Raw genomic sequence first — 21591 nt, forward strand, 5'->3', positions numbered from 1 at the left:
AGCCCCTCCCCTAACCCCTCCCCCTTTATCATACAACTACAGCTGTGGGTGCGGCTTCAGTTCAGGCGGATCACCACCCATCACCACCCCCCACCAGGCAAAACCAGGCATACTTAATGAACTGGAGGGCGTGCCCACATAAAAACAACATTTTAACAAATACTGTACACTTTTTTTGAAAAAAATTATACCTCCTTATATAACAATAAAAAAAAAAGAATCGTCCTCGGGTCTAAACGGATTAACCTTATCTGTGTCACTGTAGCTTTTTACCACTTTTAAACATTATTTTAAACTTTGGCTGTTGGGGAAAAATAGCAGATCTGCAAGCTGGAGCTTGTAGCTCTGCTGTTTTTGAAAAATCAAGGACCTTCTCCAGGTATGTCTCATGCCTGACGAAGGTCCGTGAGGGGAGCCCAAAACGTTGCAATAGGGTCCCCGGTGAAGACCCCGACAGGGTTCCAAACGTTGAATCTTTAATAAAATACTACTGGGAGCATTAAGGACGCTGTATGGTACAATCCTACCATCTTTTTCTGTATGCATGCATATTTCTTTGTTCAGCACCCGAGAGTGCGTGTGTTTCCATTTTCCGACCTTATCTGGGGTCTTGTTTCCCTCAGATCACCAAGCCGTTCTTCTCGGCGCTGGGGGACGAGAAGGTGCAGCAGAGGCTGCTGGGACTGATGTTTGACCTGCTGACTGACAGCCGGACCCCCGTCGTCTCCAACACCATCGGCAGCGTCTTCAAAGGGGTACGTGTGTGTGTGTGTGTGTGTGTGTGTGGAGACACTTTTTGCTTCGGCAATGTAAACGTAAATGTTTCCTCATGCCAATGAAGCCCTTTGAATTGGGCGCACGGTTGCACAGTCGGTAGCTGTCGCCTCACAGCTAGAAGGTCCTGGGTTTCGATTCTTAATTTGACCACGTGAACCCTATAGCTTCCCTATTCTCGGTCTGCAAGCTCGAGTCGCAACGTGTCGCGGCACGACTCATTGTGAACCTTTTGGCGGTCCAAGCAGTGTTTGGTTGAATGTCTCTTGTTCCCCCTGTGGGCCGTAGATTGAATGTCTCTTGTTCCCCCTGTGGGCCGTAGATTGAATGTCTCTTGTTCCCCCCTGTGGGCCGTTAGATTGAATGTCTCTTGTTCCCCCTGTGGGCCGTAGATTGAATGTCTCTTGTTCCCCCTGTGGGCCGTAGATTGAATGTCTCTTGTTCCCCCCTGTGGGCCGTATAGATTGAATGTCTCTTGTTCCCCCCTGTGGGCCGTTAGATTGAATGTCTCTTGTTCCCCCTGTGGGCCGTAGATTGAATGTCTCTTGTTCCCCCTGTGGGCCGTAGATTGAATGTCTCTTGTTCCCCCCTGTGGGCCGTATAGATTGCGGTGGACGGGCAGCTGGTGGCCAACGAGCTCACTCCTCCGGAGAAACCCAAGGTGACAGTGACCGTCCTCCAGACGCGCAGGAGCCAAATGCTGCAGAGGTAGGTCAGGGGGTTCTCAACCTACACACACATGCACGCCTGGAGCCATCCAGCTTTTACATGTCTTATGGTCGTGTATAGATCTCAGACGTCCTGTCTCTCTCTCTCGTGTATAGGAAAGCCGCGGCAGACAGCGGTGACTCCCCGCCAGAGGAGGGCGCCGTGCCCTGGCAGAGGGTGACGCTCATCCTGGAGCTGCTGCAGCACAAGAAGAAGCTGAAGAGAGCCCAGCTGTTGGTGCCCGCTCTGTTTACGCTGCTGTCCAGGTAGGTCTGTTAGCTCTGTTATCACTGCTGTCCAGGTAGGTCTGTTAGCTCTGTTATCACTGCTGTCCAGGTACAGGACTGTTGGGCTCTGTTCCCATTCAACAAACCAACATACACCATCATTAATTGCATTTTTATAGCGCTTTTCCAAGTCCCCAAAGCACTTTACAACGGTTCATTCATTCATTCATACGTCGGGAGGTGAAGCGGCAAACAGTCGACGCCAGCGTCCTCGCTATCCCACATTCACACACCAATAGTGGCGATGTGGGGTTCAGTGTCTTGCCCGAGGACACTTCCACATGTGCACAGGAAGAGCCGGGATTCGAACCGCCGACCCAGGGTATCATCGGACGACCTGCTCTACCTCCTGAGCCACAGCCGCCCCTTTAAGTAGGGATGCACCGATGTATCGGGCCACATATCGGTATCGGACGATATATTTGCCGACCGCTATCATTCAATATCGCTATCGGACGATATTTGCCGACAGTTATCATTCAAGGGCGCAGGTCTTTTTTTCCGACAGCATATTGATCCGAAACCTCAATCCTAACCTAACCCTAACCGCAAGCACGGGAGCAGCGCATGTCGGACCATCGCTTTTTCGCATCGCAGCGAATGTCCCCCCTCCACTGCGGAGCGGACCGTTGCCCCGTCGGCTAGAATGCTGTCAGAAAAAGGCCGCCTCCCATCATTCAATTGGCAAATATTGGCAAACGACGCTGACATTAACCCATTCTGACCTGAGATCAGATTCATACGAGGTTTCCACTGGATACACACTTGGTCTGATGAACCCATTCTGACCTGAGATCAGATTAAAAAAAATGTCAGTCGCTCTTCGATTTTTCAAAAATAGCAGACCTACAAGCTCGTAGCGCGCCACTCGGTGGTGCACTATGAGCTTGTAGATCTGCTATTTTCCAATAGCTAAAGCATGACATGATGCCAACACCAAAACGGGTTCCCGTTCAGAATGGGTTAAACGGATGGCAGTATAGCCGATGTTTATCTGCTGTCGATGATAAGCGTATACATTTTTACGTTGGCTCTGTCGGCGTGTCGGTTCTCTGCAAACCGTTACTTCTCGTCGACGGTTGATATAATGTTGAAGTGACCGTTGTCTGACGTCGGTGTCTGTGTGTTTTCCCAGGAGTCTGGAGCCCTGCTCGTCGGAGCAGCACAGCAACACAGAGTACAGCAGACAGCTGCTGCTCCAGTGTCTGCTCAGCATCTGTCACAAAGTGTCCCCCGACGGAGGCGCCATAGCTGCAGGTACCTAGTAGTGATGTTTTTGGCAGCAATTTGTTTGATTTTACTGCGCTGCTTAGTTTTTTATTTAGTTTCCATTTCGTTTTCCTCAGTGGAACAAGGTAGTCGACGAGCATTTTTCGTCATAGTTTTCCAACTGTTTCATGTCAAGGACCCCCAAATTGACACTCATTAGCCCGTGGACCCCCCTTAGAAATGATATGCCCAAGGACCCCCATAAGAGAAGATTTCTTTACGGCTCTAGCAGTGATTCTCAACCATTTTCATCTCAAGGACCCCCCCAGGTTTGACCTGAATTAGGCTACGGTCCCCCATTTAATGGGGGACCGTGGACAGCAACTTGGACACTCAGGCATGAAGGAAGCATGAGTTCAAGTCCGTTGCTCTCCCCAGGTTGGCGAGGGTAGAGCCTAGAGCCTAAACATAAGGGTAGGTAGGTACCCTCACAAAAAACATGCAGTAATCCTGGTCTCTAAACTGCCTCCCCCTGGCCAGCCGGGGCGCCTGATGGAGGGGAAAGGAACTGGTTGGAATAACGTGTTCCTTCCATGCGCTACGTCCAACCAGGGAAACGCAGGGCCTGGGGCCACAAAAGGCCTAGAACCGGCACTGCCCCCTGTCAGGTGTAAAGGAGCAACTTGGACACTCGGGCATGAAGGAAGCATGAGTTCAAGTCCGTTGCTCTCCCCTTGTCCCCCATATATGGGGACTAGGTCGGTGGAGTGTAAATCTGTCTAAACTAAGTACTGCACCCGATTGATGATTTTATGTTTTGACGTGTGTATTATTGTTCGAATTGTACAGTATTCTTTCTGCTTCACCCCCTGTTTTTGCTCTTTCTCACTGCATGTAACGCGCTTTGTGAGACCTCTCTGTGAAGGGGGGTGCTGTATAAATAAAATGTGTACTTAACTCACTTCCACCAGACGTGCTTCCCGAGGAGCAGTTCAACGTGGAGCTGGTGGTCCAGTGCGTGCGCGTGTCGGCCATGCCCCAGACCCACCACCACGCCCTGCTGCTGCTGGGAGCCGGAGCGCGCATGTTCCCCGTGAGTACCATCATCCACCACGACACCATCTACGGTGGGGTGCCATTCCTTTCTGCCGGCCTGACACCCATAGGTACCTCTAGGTATTTAAAAGTACCTGGGTACCTATGGAAGTCACACCTCTGGGACGCTATAACGGTTTGACTGCGGAATCAATTATAATATCGTAAATGCCCCCGTAAAGAGACTGCCTATAGATTTCACTAACCTTTTTGTAGAACTATCGCGCCGACGTCATCGTTCCTTTTCATGGAAATCCGCTTTTAGTGCTTTATTATTAACCCATTCTGACCTGAGATCAGATTCATACGAGGTTTCCACCGGACACACACTGGTCTGATGAACCCATTCTGACCTGAGATCAGATTCTAAAAAATGTCAGTCGCTCTTCGATTTTTCAAAAATAGCAGACCTACAAGCTCTTAGCGCGCCACTCGGTGGCGCGCTATGAGCTTGTAGATCTGCTATTTTTCAATAGCTAAAGCATAACATGATGCTGACACCAAAATGGGTTCCCGTTCAGAATGGGTTAACAGTTTGACTCCATCAAACGTGTAACCCGCATTTTAATCAAATGTATTCTACGCTGCCGAGATTGTTTTATTATACCGTTCGAGCATACGCTGAATTATTTGGGCTTTTGATCCGCGGAAAAAGGTTCCTCCGTTTGTTATGAACGATCGCACCACCCGCCGTCTTGGTGCGCCAAAAGACCGCCCCCACCAGACCCTCCTCCATGAGGCGTCGTACCCCATTCATTTGCACTGGCCTTCAATTTCCCAGAAGCCCTAGCGGCCCACAGCATGTGTTGATTTCCGGTTTCGTCATCATAACATGAAGGTCTCGTCTCCAGCTTCACGTTCATGTTCCTTTAACTCTGAACCTCTCTGTCCTCGTGTCTCCCAGGAGAAGGTCCTTCACAACATCATGCCCATCTTCACGTTCATGGGCGCGGGCATCATGCGTCTGGACGACACCTACAGCTTCCAGGTGATCAACAGGACGGTGCAGACCGTCATACCGGCCCTCCTCAAGGTGAGACCCCCCCCCCCCCCCACACACACACTCTTTACTTACTGTAAAGGAGCAACTTGGACACTCAGGCATGAAGGAAGCATGAGTTCAAGTCCGTTGCTCTCCCCTTGTCCCCCTGACTAGGTTGGCGGAGGGTGTGTAGAGCCCAGGATCACATTAGATAATTGACACAGGGTAGGCATGTAACGATACACTCAACTCACGATACGTATCACGATATGAGGTTCACGATACGATTTTTCACGATATTTTCAACACAATGATTTTCCAGACAATTTTTTTTTATGATTTATCTTCCCCCCCCCAAAGCTTTTTTCACAATGTGTATTTAACTACATTGCAAAGATAATTGCCTTCCTTGATGTATTAATTAGCATCAATAACGACCATCACCTTGGCACAGACACATATACAGCTCCCCTCTCCAGAGTCTCCAGGCCTCTACTGTCTCATTTCTCTCTAAAATCATGTGAATATGATGGAATATGATTACAGCTGACATTTGTTATCACACACTAGCCCCCCCTAAAAAAAAAAAAATGTTTTTTTTTCTTTTATTTTTTTTATTAATCGACGGGATATAATATCGATATATCGCGATATACGATATATCGTGAAAAATGGGTTACAAAATCGTGGGATAATATTTTTTATTTTTTAAGAGATGAGTGTTGCTTTCTCATTTTGGTCCGTTTGCTATCCCCCTCCCCCTCCTCCACCCAGGCCCACGAGGGCGAGTCTTCGGCGAGCGGCGGCGGCAGCATGGAGGCGGTGGCGACGAGGGTGATGCGCGTGTTCGCCGACGCGCTGCCCCACGTGCCCGAGCACCGCCGCCTGCCCATCATGGCGGAGCTGACCGCCACGCTGGGCCCCGCGCGCTTCCTCTGGGCGCTGCTGCTGCTGCTGTTCAAGCAGCACGCCACGCACGCCACCGGCACCGCCAGCGACAAGGTGAGAGGGGGTTAATGATGGTCGCTTTAGCCCATTTTTAGGCCTGAGATCAGATTCTAAAAATTGTCTTCTACATCCCGACTGTTTTCTTGAAAAATGTCTTCTATACACCCTGACAGTTTTCCATTCTGACCTGAGATCAGATTCTAAAAATGTCTTCTACACACCCTGACAGTTTTCCATTCTGACCTGAGATCAGATTCTAAAAATGTCTTCTACACACCCTGACAGTTTTCCATTCTGACCTGAGATCAGATTCTAAAAATGTCTTCTACACACCCTGACAGTTTTCCATTCTGACCTGAGATCAGATTCTAAAAATGTCTTCTACACACCCTGACAGTTTTCCATTCTGACCTGAGATCAGATTCTAAAAATGTCTTCTACACACCCTGACAGTTTTCCATTCTGACCTGAGATCAGATTCTAAAAATGTCTTCTACACACCCTGACAGTTTTCCATTCTGACCTGAGATCAGATTCTAAAAATGTCTTCTACACACCCTGACAGTTTTCCATTCTGACCTGAGATCAGATTCTAAAAATGTCTTCTACACACCCTGACAGTTTTCCATTCTGACCTGAGATCAGATTCTAAAAATGTCTTCTACACACCCTGACAGTTTTCCATTCTGACCTGAGATCAGATTCTAAAAGTGTCTTCGATTTTTCAAAAATAGCAGACCTACAAGCTCGTAGCGCGCCACTCGGTGGCGCGCTATGAGCTTGTAGATCTGCTATTTTTCAATAGCTAAAGCACCAAAAAACACCAAAAGGGGGTTCCCGCCCCAAAATGGGTTAAAAAAAATGTCTTAACAGTTTTCTGAAAAACCCATATTTCTGTGTCATGGATGTATTTTATCGATTTGTTTCTTAGATACGAAAGTAATAGTGGGACTACATCGATGATGGTCTTGATCCAAGGCTAATTATACACTTTCCACAGTCAGTGTGAACGGAGTGGTGCAACTCCCCCCCCCCCCCTCGCTCTCTCGCTCTCATTAGCAGGCAACAGTGCAGCACACTCTCTCTCTCTCTCTCTCTCTGTTTCTGGCACAACAGCGCCCCTACTGGTACTAATAGTCATACTGGTGCTCATTAACGTCACATAGGCGGACACATAGGTGAACGACACATAGGTGAACACGGACATTGCTGTTCCTCGGAGTGGTTGCACCACTCAAAAACTATAACAAAAATACCTGAAATGAAAATTCCACTGGGGAACGCAGTCTATGGGAAGTTGGGAACGCAGTTCTTTACGATCGTAATATCTCGTATTCTTCTGTACTTCCCTTTGTTGGCTGATCTGATAGTTCTCTCTTTATCTTTCCGTTCACGTTCCGTTCCCAGCATTTTTAATCCCCAGTCCTGCTGGCTGTGGGGCTACTGTGTGTGTGTGCAGCCCAAGGTCAAGGTGATAACTATACGCTGTGTGTACGGCGTTAGGATATGGTTGAAAAGCAGCAGGTTTTTTTGGGAGGAAAAGATAACGGCCAGCCTCGTCTATAAACAATGCTCGACGTGCTGAGAAAACGCACAGAGAGACACTTGTTGTGTGAGGTGAACAGCTGTGGTCTCGATGCGTGCACTGTACTCATTAACCCTCATGAGAACCAGCTGAGACCCCATTCTACCAAAAATGTCTCCTAGATCCTGGCAGCTTTCTGAAAACCCTATGTTTCTATATTGGTGGTGCTCAGACCTTGCTTTTCATGTCAAGCACCCCCGAATGGTGTGCATTTGGCCGTGGACCCCCATCTCAAAATATGTATGTTCCATGGACGCCCCCCCCCCCCCCACCTAGAAGCAAAGATATGAGTTAAAAACGTTGTGTTGTGAGAGAATATATATATTCAAAAACACATGTTTTCACGATTTAAAAAAGATATATCTGCAAGCACGTAGCGCGGCTATGAGCTTGTATATCAGCTAAACTAAAGTATAAAATGGTTAAAGTGGTTAAAAGCTAAAAGTGACATTGATGCGTTCCAGGTCTTAATGGGTGAAAGCAATGGTTCTCAAACTGACTTTGGTGTGGAGGATAAATCATTTGGCCACGGACCCCCCCATCTGAAAATGTGATTTTTACTAGTCGACTAGTTGTTTAAAGGACCACTTCACCACTTTTCAACCTATCTTCATATAATAGGTCCTCACTAATAATCCTGATAAAAAGGCACGATTTTTTTCCTACTCAGTCTGTGTCTCATAGGAGGGCTGTGGGCAGTTTAGAAACCGTCTTCCAGTGACATCATCATTGGGCAGATTATTTTTTTAAACAAGATTTTTTTACAAATTACAAATTTTCATTATAATGAGAACGATGGCTTCCATTTTCGCATTGCAACTTTTCAGGACTAGAAAGACTGCAGTTTCTATTAGCTTGTATTCCCTATCGATGATGTCACTGGAAGACGGTTTCTGAACTGCTCACAGCCCTCCTATGAGACACAGACCGAGTAGGAAAAAAATGCGCAATTTTTTTCATGATTAGTAGTGATGACCTATTATATGAAGCTAGGTTGAAAAGTGGTGAAGTGGTCCTTTAACTAGGCCTACCTACATGTATTATGTAATTATTATTTTTTTAATTGTGAATGCAATGAGCACTTACTATGAGACCTAGCAGATCATGTCTGTGTGTCTGTCTGTCTGTCTGTCTGTCCGTGTCCGTGTGTCCCCCCTTTGTGCCCATATATGGAGCTGAGTGATTTGTTTGTGATTCATGCAACACACTCCATATTTGGACGTATAGCTGCTTTGGGGACTCCTTATATGGTTATGGCTAAGTTAAAAAATAAATCTTAAAAAAACCCAAATATGTACGAGCTGCGTTCGCTTCCCGCGTTTGCGCGTCTTACTGGTAATAGTTATACATTTAAAAACGGTTGTGTTGCAACGTTCTCTTAAGCAGATCTTCATCCAGCTCCATAGTGAGCATCTCACAGTGGAACTTCCACATCACGCTCCTGTTCGTCGACCGATTTAGACCTGAGGCTGATTCTAGAAATGTCTTCCAAATCCTGAAAAAACATGTATTGTATTCTATGTCAGTGGTTCTCAAACATTTTCATGTGAAGGACCCCCAAAAATATATGTAATTGGCCGCCGATCCGCATCTGAAAATGTGCTGTTCCAGGGACCTCCCCCGCCCAGAAGCAACGATTTGAGTTAAAAAACGTTTGCTGTGAAAGAATATATATTCAAAGATTTGCGCCACAATTTCACGATTTTTCAAAAAATAGCAGATCTCATGCTCGTATGAGCTTGTAGATCTGCTATTTTTTCAACAGCTAAAGTATAACCTAATGCTATAAACACCAAAAGGGGTTCCCGCCCAGAATGGCTTCAAAGGATCCCTAGCCACTAAGCCTTAAGTTATCATTATCATTATTATAATTGCCCTCAATAACAACAATTACCAATCAGTTTATAAAAAATGTAATCAAAGTGTCAAAGTTGTAACACACAAACAAGGCAAACGGATGAGATGGATTTAGACATTCCGTTTGTTTATAAGTGGATGAAAGATGACAGTTAGAATGTTAATAACGTGTTTCATATTGCTTTAATTTCTTGTAAGAAGACACAGTTCACAACAAGGTAAATTGTGTGTGTGTGTGTGTGTGTGTGTGTGTGTGTGTGTGTGTGTGTGTGTGTGTGTGTGTGTGTGTGTGTGTGTGTGTGTGTGTGTGTGTGTGTGTGTGTGTGTGTGTGTGTGTGTCCTCTCAGGATTCCGCTCTGGAGAGGGACGTGGAGTTATGGATCTCTCTCTGCTGTGAGTTCTCGGTGTCGGACCAGCTGACCGCTCTCGTTCGGGTCCTGCATTACCTCATGCAGCTCCCCCAGGACAAGGACGACGCTGGTGAGATGTCACACACACACACACACACACTAAGGCTGTCCCCGAACATTCAGGGTTCGAATGTTCGCTCGTTAAGGTTGGCAATCAAATCTTAATTTATGGCCTTGAACCATTCGTTTTTATTTATTTATTATTATTATATTTTTTTATTATTATAATTTTTTTTTTTTTTACTCAGAAATATATCTCAGCGAGAATGCGATATGCATATGCGAAACATGTTGTGTTTACAATAATTTGAAAGTCCTGCAGATGGCAGAAGAGACAAACACAGTGACACACACACACGCACACACACACACACACACACACACACACACACTCAATGCGCTTCTGAGAGTAGCCTACACAGGTGGAACAAATTAATGAAAGAGAGAAAGATAACGAGCAAGGCACGCTACACTCTCGTTTTAGCTGCCTGCCAGCAACTCATTCAACTATGGCTCATTTTTATGGAATGATGAGCTCGCATCAGGGACGTATGCTGACCATTTGGTTGCCCTACTCGTAGGATATTTGTGCTGCCTCCCTCCCGACAAGAGTGGTGCTAGGCGCTAGCCTATTCCTCATGCAGATCGGCTATTTTTGCTGTTTGCGAGGACGCACACACGGCCACTCGCAGCAGCGGAGCACAGCACATGTCAGAGCTACTTGACGCTCTGTGTGTGTGTGTGTGTGTGTGTGTGTGCGTGTGCGCGCGCGCACGCGTGTATGTTGGGAGAGAGAGAGGGGGGGAAACGCGCTGCGCTCTGATCATGTTCAAGACGTATATCTCGTGTTGTCATTAATATAGTGCATTAAAAGTAAAGACGGTTGTATCCACACTCAAAATGCACACCTTCCCGGTCGGCCAACCCGGTAGCAACCCTCACCAACCCCTGATGAACTTAACCATTATTTCACTGATAGTCTATGCAACGTCGCCCCGGAGGATCTATTTATGAATTGCAGCCAGGTTAAAAGCACTCGGAGAAATTAATTAATTAGAACCAATTAACCAAATGGTTCGGATGTTCGCTCGGAAATTCCTGCAAATGTTCGAGTCCTAAAAACAGGGCTAGGGTACAGCCTTAACACACACACACACACACACACACACACACACATTACCTCATGCAGCTCCCCCAGGACAAGGACGACGCTGGTGAGATGTCACACACACACACACACACAGACCATGTGAGCTTAGCGGATTCCTAATGAAAAACCAACCGATAATCACCAGTATAGGTTTCTTATCACTCGAATGCACTGAAGCCAACAGGCTCCGCCTGGATAACACCGGCTTGTGACGCAGAGACGTTTGTCGCATTGTTTTCCGACATTTGTTACAATGTAAAAATAAAAATATACATTGATTGACAAAAAGTCTTTGCTGGGCTCCCCCCCCGTGCAGCTCCAGTGAAAGCGGCTGCGGGCCGTCGTGGACCCCAGAAGGCTGCTGCGGAGGAGGAGAAGGAGAGCGTGGAGGACCTGATCTTCAACCCGGAGGTCCACAGCAGCAAGGAGCTGCGACACTTCAAGTTCCTCTCCGTGTCCTTCATGGCCCAGCTGCTCTCCTCCGCCAGCTTCATAGAGAAGGTACACACAGGTGCACAGCATTCCTAGCAGTGTTGTGTTTTTTTGCTGGCACATTTAGATTTTTTAGTTTTAGTCATAATAATAATAATAACTTTATTTGTATAGCACCTTTCGTGACATGAAATGCAGCTCAAAGTGCTTTACAGAGCAATGGAGAAAAAATAAAAAATAAAAGCCAGGCAACGACATTAAAAAACAAGCAGTAATGCAATACAGTGAGGACATGAATAACAACAAAATAAAAGATCAATTAAAAGCAATGTTGTAGAAGTGGGTCTTGAGCTGTGCTTTAAAAATGTCTACAGAGGCTGCCTGACGAAGGTACAGTGGGAGCTTGTTCCATGCCGTCGGCCTGTAGAAGCAAAAAGCTGCTCAAGTCTCTTCAATAGTTTTCATTTAGTTTCAGTCACATTCACCTGGAATGTTTTAGTGTTGGTCTAGTTTGAGTCAACTAAATATCATAAGATTTTAGTCGTCTACATCTATACAGTTGATTTAGTCAGGGGTGCATACTTAGTTTAGACTAGTCATTGGTTAGACATGGGTTAAGGTTAGGTTTAGGTGTGCTGCCCCGTGGGAGGTTAGGTTCAGGGTGAGGGTTTGAGATGGGTTGTAGTTGTAGTAAGTAAGTAAGTAAATTTTATTTATAAAGCACTTTTCAAAACAACAGTTTACAAAGTGCTGTACAACAAGGTAAAAACAAACAATCAATTAAAAGCGACAAATCACAGCTCAAAATACAAACGAAATAAATATGTTTTCAGTGACTTCTTAAAAATGTCAACAGACTCTGCATTCTTTATAAAAAGGGGGAGGGCATTCCACAGTGTGGGAGCAGCTACGGCAAATGCCCGGTTGCCCTTGGTTACGCGTTTAGTCGCCGGAATTTTCAGTAGGCCCTTGTCTGAGGACCGGAGTGATCTTGTATTTTGTTTTGGAAGCAGAAGGTCTGAGATGTAGGGTGGGGCCAGCCCATGTAACGCCTTATAAGTTGTTAAAATGATTTTGAAATTGATTCTGGATTTAATGGGTAACCAGTGAAGTGAAGCGAGGACCGGTGTGATATGTGATCTGCGATTGGTGTTTGTAAGAATCCTGGCGGCTGTGTTCTGAATTAATTGTAGTTGATGAATAGATGATGCGGAGAGGGAAGTATATAGTCCATTACAGTAGTCGAGTCGGGAAGAGATGAAAGCATGAATTAATTTTTCTAAGTCTTGAGTGGAGAGGAATGGTTTTATTTTAGAGATATTACGTAAGTGGAAAAAACAGGACTGGGTGACCTTCTTTACATGAAATTTGAAATTCATGTGGCTGTCAAAGAAGACACCCAAGTTTCTAGCAGAGTCTGTAATATTAGAAGCCAAAGGGCCCAGGGATAGCCGAATGGCATTAGCGATGCTTTCGGGGCCGATGATGAGGATCTCTGTTTTACTGGGGTTAAGCTGCAGAAAATTTTGAGCCATCCAGGTGTTGATAGCTGTTAAACAGTCAAGTAATATAGTGAGTTTGCTAATGTCTGTGTGCTTGAAGGAAATATATAGCTGGGTGTCATCGGCATAACAATGGTATGAGACACCATCAAAGGTATTTATGAGGGTACCTAGGGGTAACATATAGAGTGAAAAAAGGATAGGACCTAAGATGGACCCCTGGGGGACCCCACATGTCAAGGGAGCAGAGGAGGAGGAGGTGTAATTGTTCAGGGCGACAGCCACACTTCTCCCTGACAAATAGGAGGCAAACCAGTCTAATGCCAACCCGGTTAAGCCCACCCACCGCTGTAGCCGTTCGAGCAGCAGCGAGTGGTCGATCGTGTCAAATGCTGCACTGAGATCTAGGAGCAGCAGCACCGAACATTCTCCGGCATCTGCTCTCATGAGAATATCACTGGAGACTCTGAGTAGTGCTGTTTCAGTGCTATGCTTTTGACGAAAGCCAGATTGAAATTTGTCAAATGAGTTATTGTTATTGAGAAACTGCAGGAGTTGGTTACTGACAACTTTTAGTCTAATACTTTAGATATGAAGGTGAGTTTGGAAATTGGCCTATAATTACTGAGGGTAGATGGATCTAGACTTGGTTTTTTTAATAAAGGTTGAATAATTGCATGCTTAAAGTGGTCGGGGACGCAGCCTGAGGCTAGTGATGTATTGATGATAGACAGAATAAAGGGACTGAGGCAGCTAAAAACATCCTTTAAAAGTGTAGTCGGGATGGGATCTACAGGGCTGGAGGAGGGGTGCATATGGGATACAATGGGGGAGAGATCATCCAATGATATTGAATTAAACTGGGAAAGAACAGGAACAGGAGGAGGATGGATGGCTATGTTGATGCCAGGTGGTATGATGTTTGACCTTATGGTATCAACTTTGTCTAGGAAAAATGATAAAAAATGTTCACAGTCCTCATCAGAGAGTTGTAGGACTAAAGACTGGTCAAACCAATGACTAGTCTAAACCAAAAACTGTCTAAACTAAGTACTGCACCCGATTTAGTCGACTAAAATGTATTTTTAGTGGCCTTGATGCCATCGTAATGACTGTTTTTACACATGCTGAAAATAGCAGATCTACAAGCTCACTGTAGGTGGACACGACATATCTGCTGTGTAAACCGACGGCTCTTCTACTACATTGAATGGGAAAGTGACTGATGTTAGTCTGCTCGAAAGTTACTCTTTTACCTGCTTTTTACTAACACTAACTTTACAAAGATGCCCAGAACATCGGGATGAACCTGTGTAGTTTATGGCTGCTCCAACAGTAGTAGAGATGAACCTGTGTAGTTTATGGCTGCTCCAGTAGTAGAGATGAACCTGTGTAGTTTATGGCTGCTCCAACAGTAGTAGAGATGAACCTGTGTAGTTTATGGCTGCTCCAGTAGTAGAGATGAACCTGTGTAGTTTATGGCTGCTCCAACAGTAGTAGAGATGAACCTGTGTAGTTTATGGCTGCTCCAACAGTAGTAGAGATGAACCTGTGTAGTTTATGGCTGCTCCAACAGTAGTAGAGATGAACCTGTGTAGTTTATGGCTGCTCCAACAGTAGAGATGAACCTGTGTAGTTTATGGCTGCTCCAGTAGTAGAGATGAACCTGTGTAGTTTATGGCTGCTCCAGTAGTAGAGATGAACCTGTGTAGTTTATGGCTGCTCCAACAGTAGTAGAGATGAACCTGTGTAGTTTATGGCTGCTCCAACAGTAGGGATGAACCTGTGTAGTTTATGGCTGCTCCAACAGTAGTAGAGATGAACCTGTGTAGTTTATGGCTGCTCCAACAGTAGTAGAGATTAACCTGTGTAGTGTATGGCTGCTCCAACAGTAGGGATGAACCGGTGTAGTTTATGGCTGCTCCAACAGTAGGGATGAACCGGTGTAGTTTATGGCTGCTCCAACAGTAGGGATGAACCTGTGTAGTTTATGGCTGCTCCAACAGTAGTAGAGATGAACCTGTGTAGTTTATGGCTGCTCCAACAGTAGTAGAGATGAACCTGTGTAGTTTATGGCTGCTCCAGTAGTAGAGATGAACCTGTGTAGTTTATGACTGCTCCAGTAGTAGAGATGAACCTGTGTAGTTTATGACTGCTCCAACAGTAGTAGAGATGAACCTGTGTAGTTTATGGCTGCTCCAACAGTAGTAGAGATGAACCTGTGTAGTTTATGGCTGCTCCAGTAGTAGAGATGAACCTGTGTAGTTTATGGCTGCTCCAACAGTAGAGATGAACCTGTGTAGTTTATGGCTGCTCCAACAGTAGTAGAGATGAACCTGTGTAGTTTATGGCTGCTCCAGTAGTAGAGATGAACCTGTGTAGTTTATGGCTGCTCCAACAGTAGTAGAGATGAACCTGTGTAGTTTATGACTGCTCCAGTAGTAGAGATGAACCTGTGTAGTTTATGGCTGCTCCAGTAGTAGAGATGAACCTGTGTAGTTTATGACTGCTCCAGTAGTAGAGATGAACCTGTGTAGTTTATGGCTGCTCCAGTAGTAGAGATGAACCTGTGTAGTTTATGACTGCTCCAGTAGTAGAGATGAACCTGTGTAGTTTATGGCTGCTCCAGTAGTAGAGATGAACCTGTGTAGTTTATGACTGCTCCAGTAGTAGAGATGAACCTGTGTAGTTTATGGCTGCTCCAGTAGTAGAGATGAACCTGTGTAGTTTATGGCTGCTCCAACAGTAGTAGAGATGAACCTGTGTAGTTTATGGCTGCTCCAGTAGTAGAGATGAACCTGTGTAGTTTATGGCTGCTCCAGTAGTAGTAGAGATGAACCTGTGTAGTTTATGGCTGCTCCAACAGTAGTAGAGATGAACCTGTGTAGTTTATGGCTGCTCCAACAGTAGAGATGAACCTGTGTAGTTTATGGCTGCTCCAACAGTAGGGATGAACCTGTGTAGTTTATGGCTGCTCCAACAGTAGTAGAGATGAACCTGTGTAGTTTATGGCTGCTCCAACAGTAGTAGAGATTAACCTGTGTAGTGTATGGCTGCTCCAACAGTAGGGATGAACCGGTGTAGTTTATGGCTGCTCCAACAGTAGGGATGAACCGGTGTAGTTTATGGCTGCTCCAACAGTAGGGATGAACCTGTGTAGTTTATGGCTGCTCCAGTAGTAGAGATGAACCTGTGTAGTTTATGGCTGCTCCAACAGTAGTAGAGATGAACCTGTGTAGTTTATGGCTGCTCCAACAGTAGGGATGAACCGGTGTAGTTTATGGCTGCTCCAACAGTAGGGATGAACCTGTGTAGTTTATGGCTGCTCCAGTAGTAGAGATGAACCTGTGTAGTTTATGGCTGCTCCAGTAGTAGTGGCATGATCCAACTTTGGAGAGAAACGGAATACAGTTAGAGGAGCCATATAAACGGCGCTAGATGAGAAGAGGCAGTGAAAGGTCCCGAAAGACACACAACGTCGGTCTTACTCTTACCCAAAATGTCTGTTGTGTGAACACAAGGCTGCGGTACTTAATACCGCATACTTTAAATGCTCTAAGATAATACATCTTGGGTGAAGCCATTTTCTCTGTTTCGTTGCCATCATTGCTGTCACTGTGAAACAATGTAAAGTTGTGCAGATGGTCTGCTCCTTCTAACGGCTGCAGTATGTAATCCTATTTGACGCACTGAGGACTGTGTTGTGTCTACCATCGCAGGTCGCAGACGATGCGGATAACGTCATAGACGAGTCTCTACAGCAGCTACAACAGAGGTGAGTGCTGGTTCAAATCCATTGTGTGATTATTATTATTTTTTTTAAACTCTTTTGCATTGAACCGTTTTCGTTCCGGTAAAAGTCTCTGCTGATTCAAGACTCGGTTATCTGAACGTACTTCTGTTATTACATTATGGAGAACATGATGGTCTTATGTTATATTATCTGGTAGCCATCAAAGATTTGCGCCACATTTTCACGATTCTTCCAAAAATAGCAGACCTACAAGCTTGTAGATCTGCTATTTTTCAATAGCTAAAATATGCTTTAACCCCATTGTGGGCGGCAACCCCTTTTGGTGTTAGCATTATGTTATGCTTTAGCTATTGAAAAATAGCAGATCTACAAGCTCATAGCGCGCCACCGAGTGGCGCACTACGAGCTTGTGGGTCTGCTATTTTTGAAAAATCGAAGAACGACTGACAGAATGTCAGGATGTAGGAGACATTTTTTAAATCTGATCTCAGGTCAGAATGGGTTAAAGGACCACTTCACCACTTTTCAACATATCTTCAAATAGGTTCTCACTAATAATCATGAACAAATGGTGCAATTTTTTTCAACTCGGTCTGTGTCTCATAGGAAGGGCTGTGGGCAGTTCAGAAACCGTCTTCCAGTGACATCATCGATGGCGAATACAAGCTAATAGAAACTGCAGGCTTTCTAGTCCTGAAAAGTTGCAATACGAAAATGGAAGCCATTGTTCTCACGATAATGAAAATCGAAATATCTTTGTAAAAAAAATCTTGTTTAAAAAAAGAAAATCTGCTTAATGATGTCACTGGAAGACGGTTTCTAAACTGCCCACAGTCGTCCTATGAGACACAGACTGAGTAGAAAAGAATCGTTTTCATGATTATTAGTGAGGACCTATTATATGAAGATAGGTTGAAAAGTGGTGAAGTGGTCCTTTAACCCATTCTGAACGGGAACCCATTTTGGTGTTCGCATCAAGTTATGCTTTAGCTATTGAAAAATAGCAGATCTACAAGCTCATAGCGCGCCACCGAGTGGCGCGCTACGAGCTTGTAGGCCTGCTATTTTTGAAAAATCGAAGAGCGACTGACATTATTAGAATCTGATCTCAGGTCAGAATGGGTTCATCAGACCAGTGTGTGTCCTAGTGGAAACCTCGTATGAATCTGATCTCAGGTCAGAATGGGTCAAAATAACCGGATGTTGTGTTCTAGCCTCCTGGAGGAGATCCTGCGCTACATCCACACGGTGGCTCGCTGCGTGGAGGAGAACGCCGACAAACCCACGGCCAAGTTCTGGAGAGCTCTGCTCACCAAGGCTTATGACGTTCTGGACAAGGTACTGTACTACCATGCCGATACAGTAGGGGGCGGACATCTCTTAATGTATGCTTCTTAATTGATCCGTAATGAAAACAGATTAATGCACTTCCATTATATTTAATTTCACTACAAACAAACACAGCAGCTTTCTTTAAAGGTAGAGTAAGTGATTTCACTCAAAAAACCTTAGGTTTCGTTTTTGGCTGTGGGACCTAAGCCTTCGTCCAATCAGGATAGAGAGTCAAAAACGAAACCTAAGGTTTTTTGACCCCCAGGGGTTAACTTAACCTGACGCTGCCAGATGAGGGCGGTATTGCGGAAACATATTCCCCAACACAACACTCATCTGGGATCTCTGACAGAGTTGAGCCCTGAGTCAGATCTGCTTCGCACCGAACCAATCAGCGTGAGCTAAAGGCGGGATGCGGATGTGACGGTATATAGACACGTCGATATGATTGGTTGTGTTTGCACGCCCACACGGTGATAGACAGACGCTCCCATCCAATCATCTACCATGTATCTTGAAAAAAAGGAACATCCCCGTCATCGAATTTGCTTCCGCGATCCCAGATCCAAATAAGCTGTGAAACAAATTTGTGTAGCAAGCTTTTTGGATCTGGCAGCGTCAGGTTAGGGTTAACTGGGGACAGGGAGGAACTCCTTATATGGTCAGCACACTCTATAGTAGAGAGGATTATCACAACAAAACAAAAAAATAAGTGATATTTGAATTAAGTGAAATCACTTACTCTACCTTTAAAAAAGGGGGGGGGGGGGGGAATGCTGTACCAATATAAAAAAAAAAACTATTTTGTGAATCGATTCATAATTGTCCGCATCGCAATTAAATTATGAATAGATTTTTGTACAATGGAAAATAGTTAAGTTTGTAGAAAATGGATGACAATTACTAGTAGTTCTGCTAGCAGTTTTGTTTTATTTGTATCAATAATTGCTGTTGCTAATATAGGCATGTCATTATAGCTGAACATTATTTATTACATTATTTTAGCAATTTTTTGAATATGGCTTAAGTGGTTACCTTACTAATTAACGAATCACCGTAATAACCTAGTAATACAATGAACCATTGTGGTGGTTGTAGTATACAACAATGGGGAATAATATTGTCCCCCACTGTCCGCCAGGATTATTTAATCTATTCATTGCGCATTGTCAAGGTTTTTCCGCTTTCTCAACCCTTATTTTGAAGAGCCAAATATAAATAAGTATGAATAAAATAAATAAGATGTTTACGATGACATAATGCTGTGTGTGGTTGTCTTGACCGGTTGTTGTTCTCTCGGTCGGCGCAGAAAAAAAAACGACCGCGAGTATCACAGCGCCTCCTGCTGTCGGCCCCGGAAACTACATTCAGATCCAGGCCATTGAAAAGCAGCACATATATAGAGTGCAAGTGGAATGCGCGCGCATCTTCAAAATGGCCGCGGCCACTGTCCCACTTTACACCGTTATGCTGACGAGAGGCAGCTATCGATGCGATCCGGTCAAAACATGGATTAAAGGTAGAGTAAGTGATTTCACTCAAAAAACCTTAGGTTTCGTTTTTGGCTGTGGGACCTAAGCCTTCGTCCAATCAGGATAGAGAGTCAAAAACGAAACCTAATGTTTTTTGACCCCCAGGGGTTAACTGGGGACAGGGAGGAACTCCTTATATGGTCAGCACACTCTATAGTAGAGAGGATTATCACAACAAAACAAAACAATAAGTGATATTTGAATTAAGTGAAATCACTTACTCTACCTTTAAAGAATATAAAGCCTAGAAAACGTAGCCTAACGGTACGGTTCTGGCGGGCTGCCAGACTAAAGTCAATCTACGGTAACTACGTTTCTGTGGGGGGGCTTCGTGTTACATCTCTGTTGCCGTGGTATCAGTAGAGACCCCGTTGTTGTTACGTCCCGGCGGCCACTCGTCGGGGGTCCTGCATCACCTCATGCAGCTCCCCCCCCGGGGACAAGGACGCTGTGTTAGATGTTCTGACGCCGTCGTGTCTTCCCCACCACCAGGTGAACGCCCTGCTGCCCACCGACACCTTCATCCCGGTGATCAGGGGGCTGATGGGTAACGAGCTGCCGTCGGTCCGCAGGAAGGCCATGGACCTGCTGAACAACAAGCTGCAGCACAGGACCCAGTGGGAGGAGCAACAGGTACGCACGCACGCACACACACACACACACACATGGACCTGCTGAACAACAAGCTGCAGCACAGGACCCAGTGGGAGGAGCAACAGGTACGCACGCACACACACACACACAGGCACACACACACACGGACCTGCTCAACAACAAGCTGCAGCACAGGACCCAGTGGGAGGAGCAACAGGTACACACGCACACACACACACACACACATGGACCTGCTGAACAACAAGCTGCAGCACAGGACCCAGTGGGAGGAGCAACAGGTACGCACGCACACACACACACACACACACACACACACACACACACACACACACAGGCACACACACACACACACATGGACCTGCTCAACAACAAGCTGCAGCACAGGACGCAGGAGCAATAGGTACACACGCGCACGCACGCACACACACAGAGTCACACATACAAACTTTCAGGATTTAGAACACAGGACTTTTTTTTTTAGAATGGGCCTCTACGGTTCTAAACGGGTCAACCGTTTTAATGGGAGAAAAGGTATAATTTCGGAGGTATATTGACTGTTTTTCCTTCACCCCAGGTCACCGTTCTCCTCCAACTGACCGCTGACCTGCTGAGCATTGTGGGTAAGGGTCCCGGCAAGGCGGCGGCGGCGGCGGCGGAGGAGGAGGAGCGGGAGGACCAGGCCATCAACCGGCAGACGGCGCTCTACAGCCTCAAGCTGCTCTGCCGCAACTTCGGCGGCGACCACCAGGAGGCGTTCGTGCCCGTGCTGGCGCGCGCCGTGGCGCTGGTGGCGAGCGCCGACGAGGAGCGGAACGTGACGGGCAGCGCGCTGCTCTGCATCGCCGAGGTGGTCGGCGCGCTCAAGGCCCGCGCCATCCCGCAGCTACCCAAGTACGCACAGTTATCTGTCTTTTTAAATCGCACTCGTGTGTGTGTGTGTGTGTGTGTGTCTTTATCGCTGCGCAATATTGTGGATGTGTTCATGACAGAACAATATAGAATGTCAAGCACAAAGAATGCCTCCTTGACCTGAGATCAGATTCTAAAAATGTCTGTTTGAAAATGACAGTTTTCTGAAAAAGCTACGTCTCCATGTCAGTCGTTCTTTGGTTTTTCAAAAATAGCAGACCTACAAGCTCGTAGAGTGGCGCGCTATGAGCTTGTAGGTCTGCTATTTTCCCAACGGCTAAAGCATAACATAATGCTAAAACCAAAAGGGGTTCCCTCCCCAAAATGGGTTAAGAGGTAGACAACCATTCCATGATGTCCGTATATGCTATACATAGAGTCTGTAACTCAGCGGCCGGCGCACATCTGTTTGGCATGTGTCGTGTTTTGACAAGCGCAACATAAAAAACATGTACACGGTGCATGTGTTTGGTTTAGACGTACCAACAGTCATGAGTCTGACACCCTAGC

At 45.8% G+C, this 21591-nt stretch overlaps 1 protein-coding gene across 1 annotated transcript in view; it reads left to right on the forward strand.

Moving 5' to 3' along the window:
• The window catches only part of heatr1 (HEAT repeat containing 1), a 67382-nt gene that overhangs the window by 34426 nt on the left and 11365 nt on the right, over positions 1 to 21591 (forward strand). The window contains exons 24-36 of the mRNA XM_080789025.1: positions 624 to 755; positions 1379 to 1482; positions 1599 to 1748; positions 2905 to 3026; positions 3950 to 4071; positions 4978 to 5106; positions 5830 to 6057; positions 9793 to 9925; positions 11322 to 11506; positions 16659 to 16714; positions 17908 to 18031; positions 20050 to 20190; positions 20747 to 21063. Coding sequence (XP_080645151.1) covers positions 624 to 755; positions 1379 to 1482; positions 1599 to 1748; positions 2905 to 3026; positions 3950 to 4071; positions 4978 to 5106; positions 5830 to 6057; positions 9793 to 9925; positions 11322 to 11506; positions 16659 to 16714; positions 17908 to 18031; positions 20050 to 20190; positions 20747 to 21063 — 1943 coding nt within the window. The remainder of the gene's footprint in view (positions 1 to 623; positions 756 to 1378; positions 1483 to 1598; positions 1749 to 2904; positions 3027 to 3949; positions 4072 to 4977; positions 5107 to 5829; positions 6058 to 9792; positions 9926 to 11321; positions 11507 to 16658; positions 16715 to 17907; positions 18032 to 20049; positions 20191 to 20746; positions 21064 to 21591) is intronic.

Source organism: Protomyctophum bolini (genome assembly GCF_963924005.1).
Source record: "Protomyctophum bolini genome assembly, chromosome: 18".
NCBI classification, from domain to species: Eukaryota; Metazoa; Chordata; class Actinopteri; order Myctophiformes; family Myctophidae; genus Protomyctophum; species Protomyctophum bolini.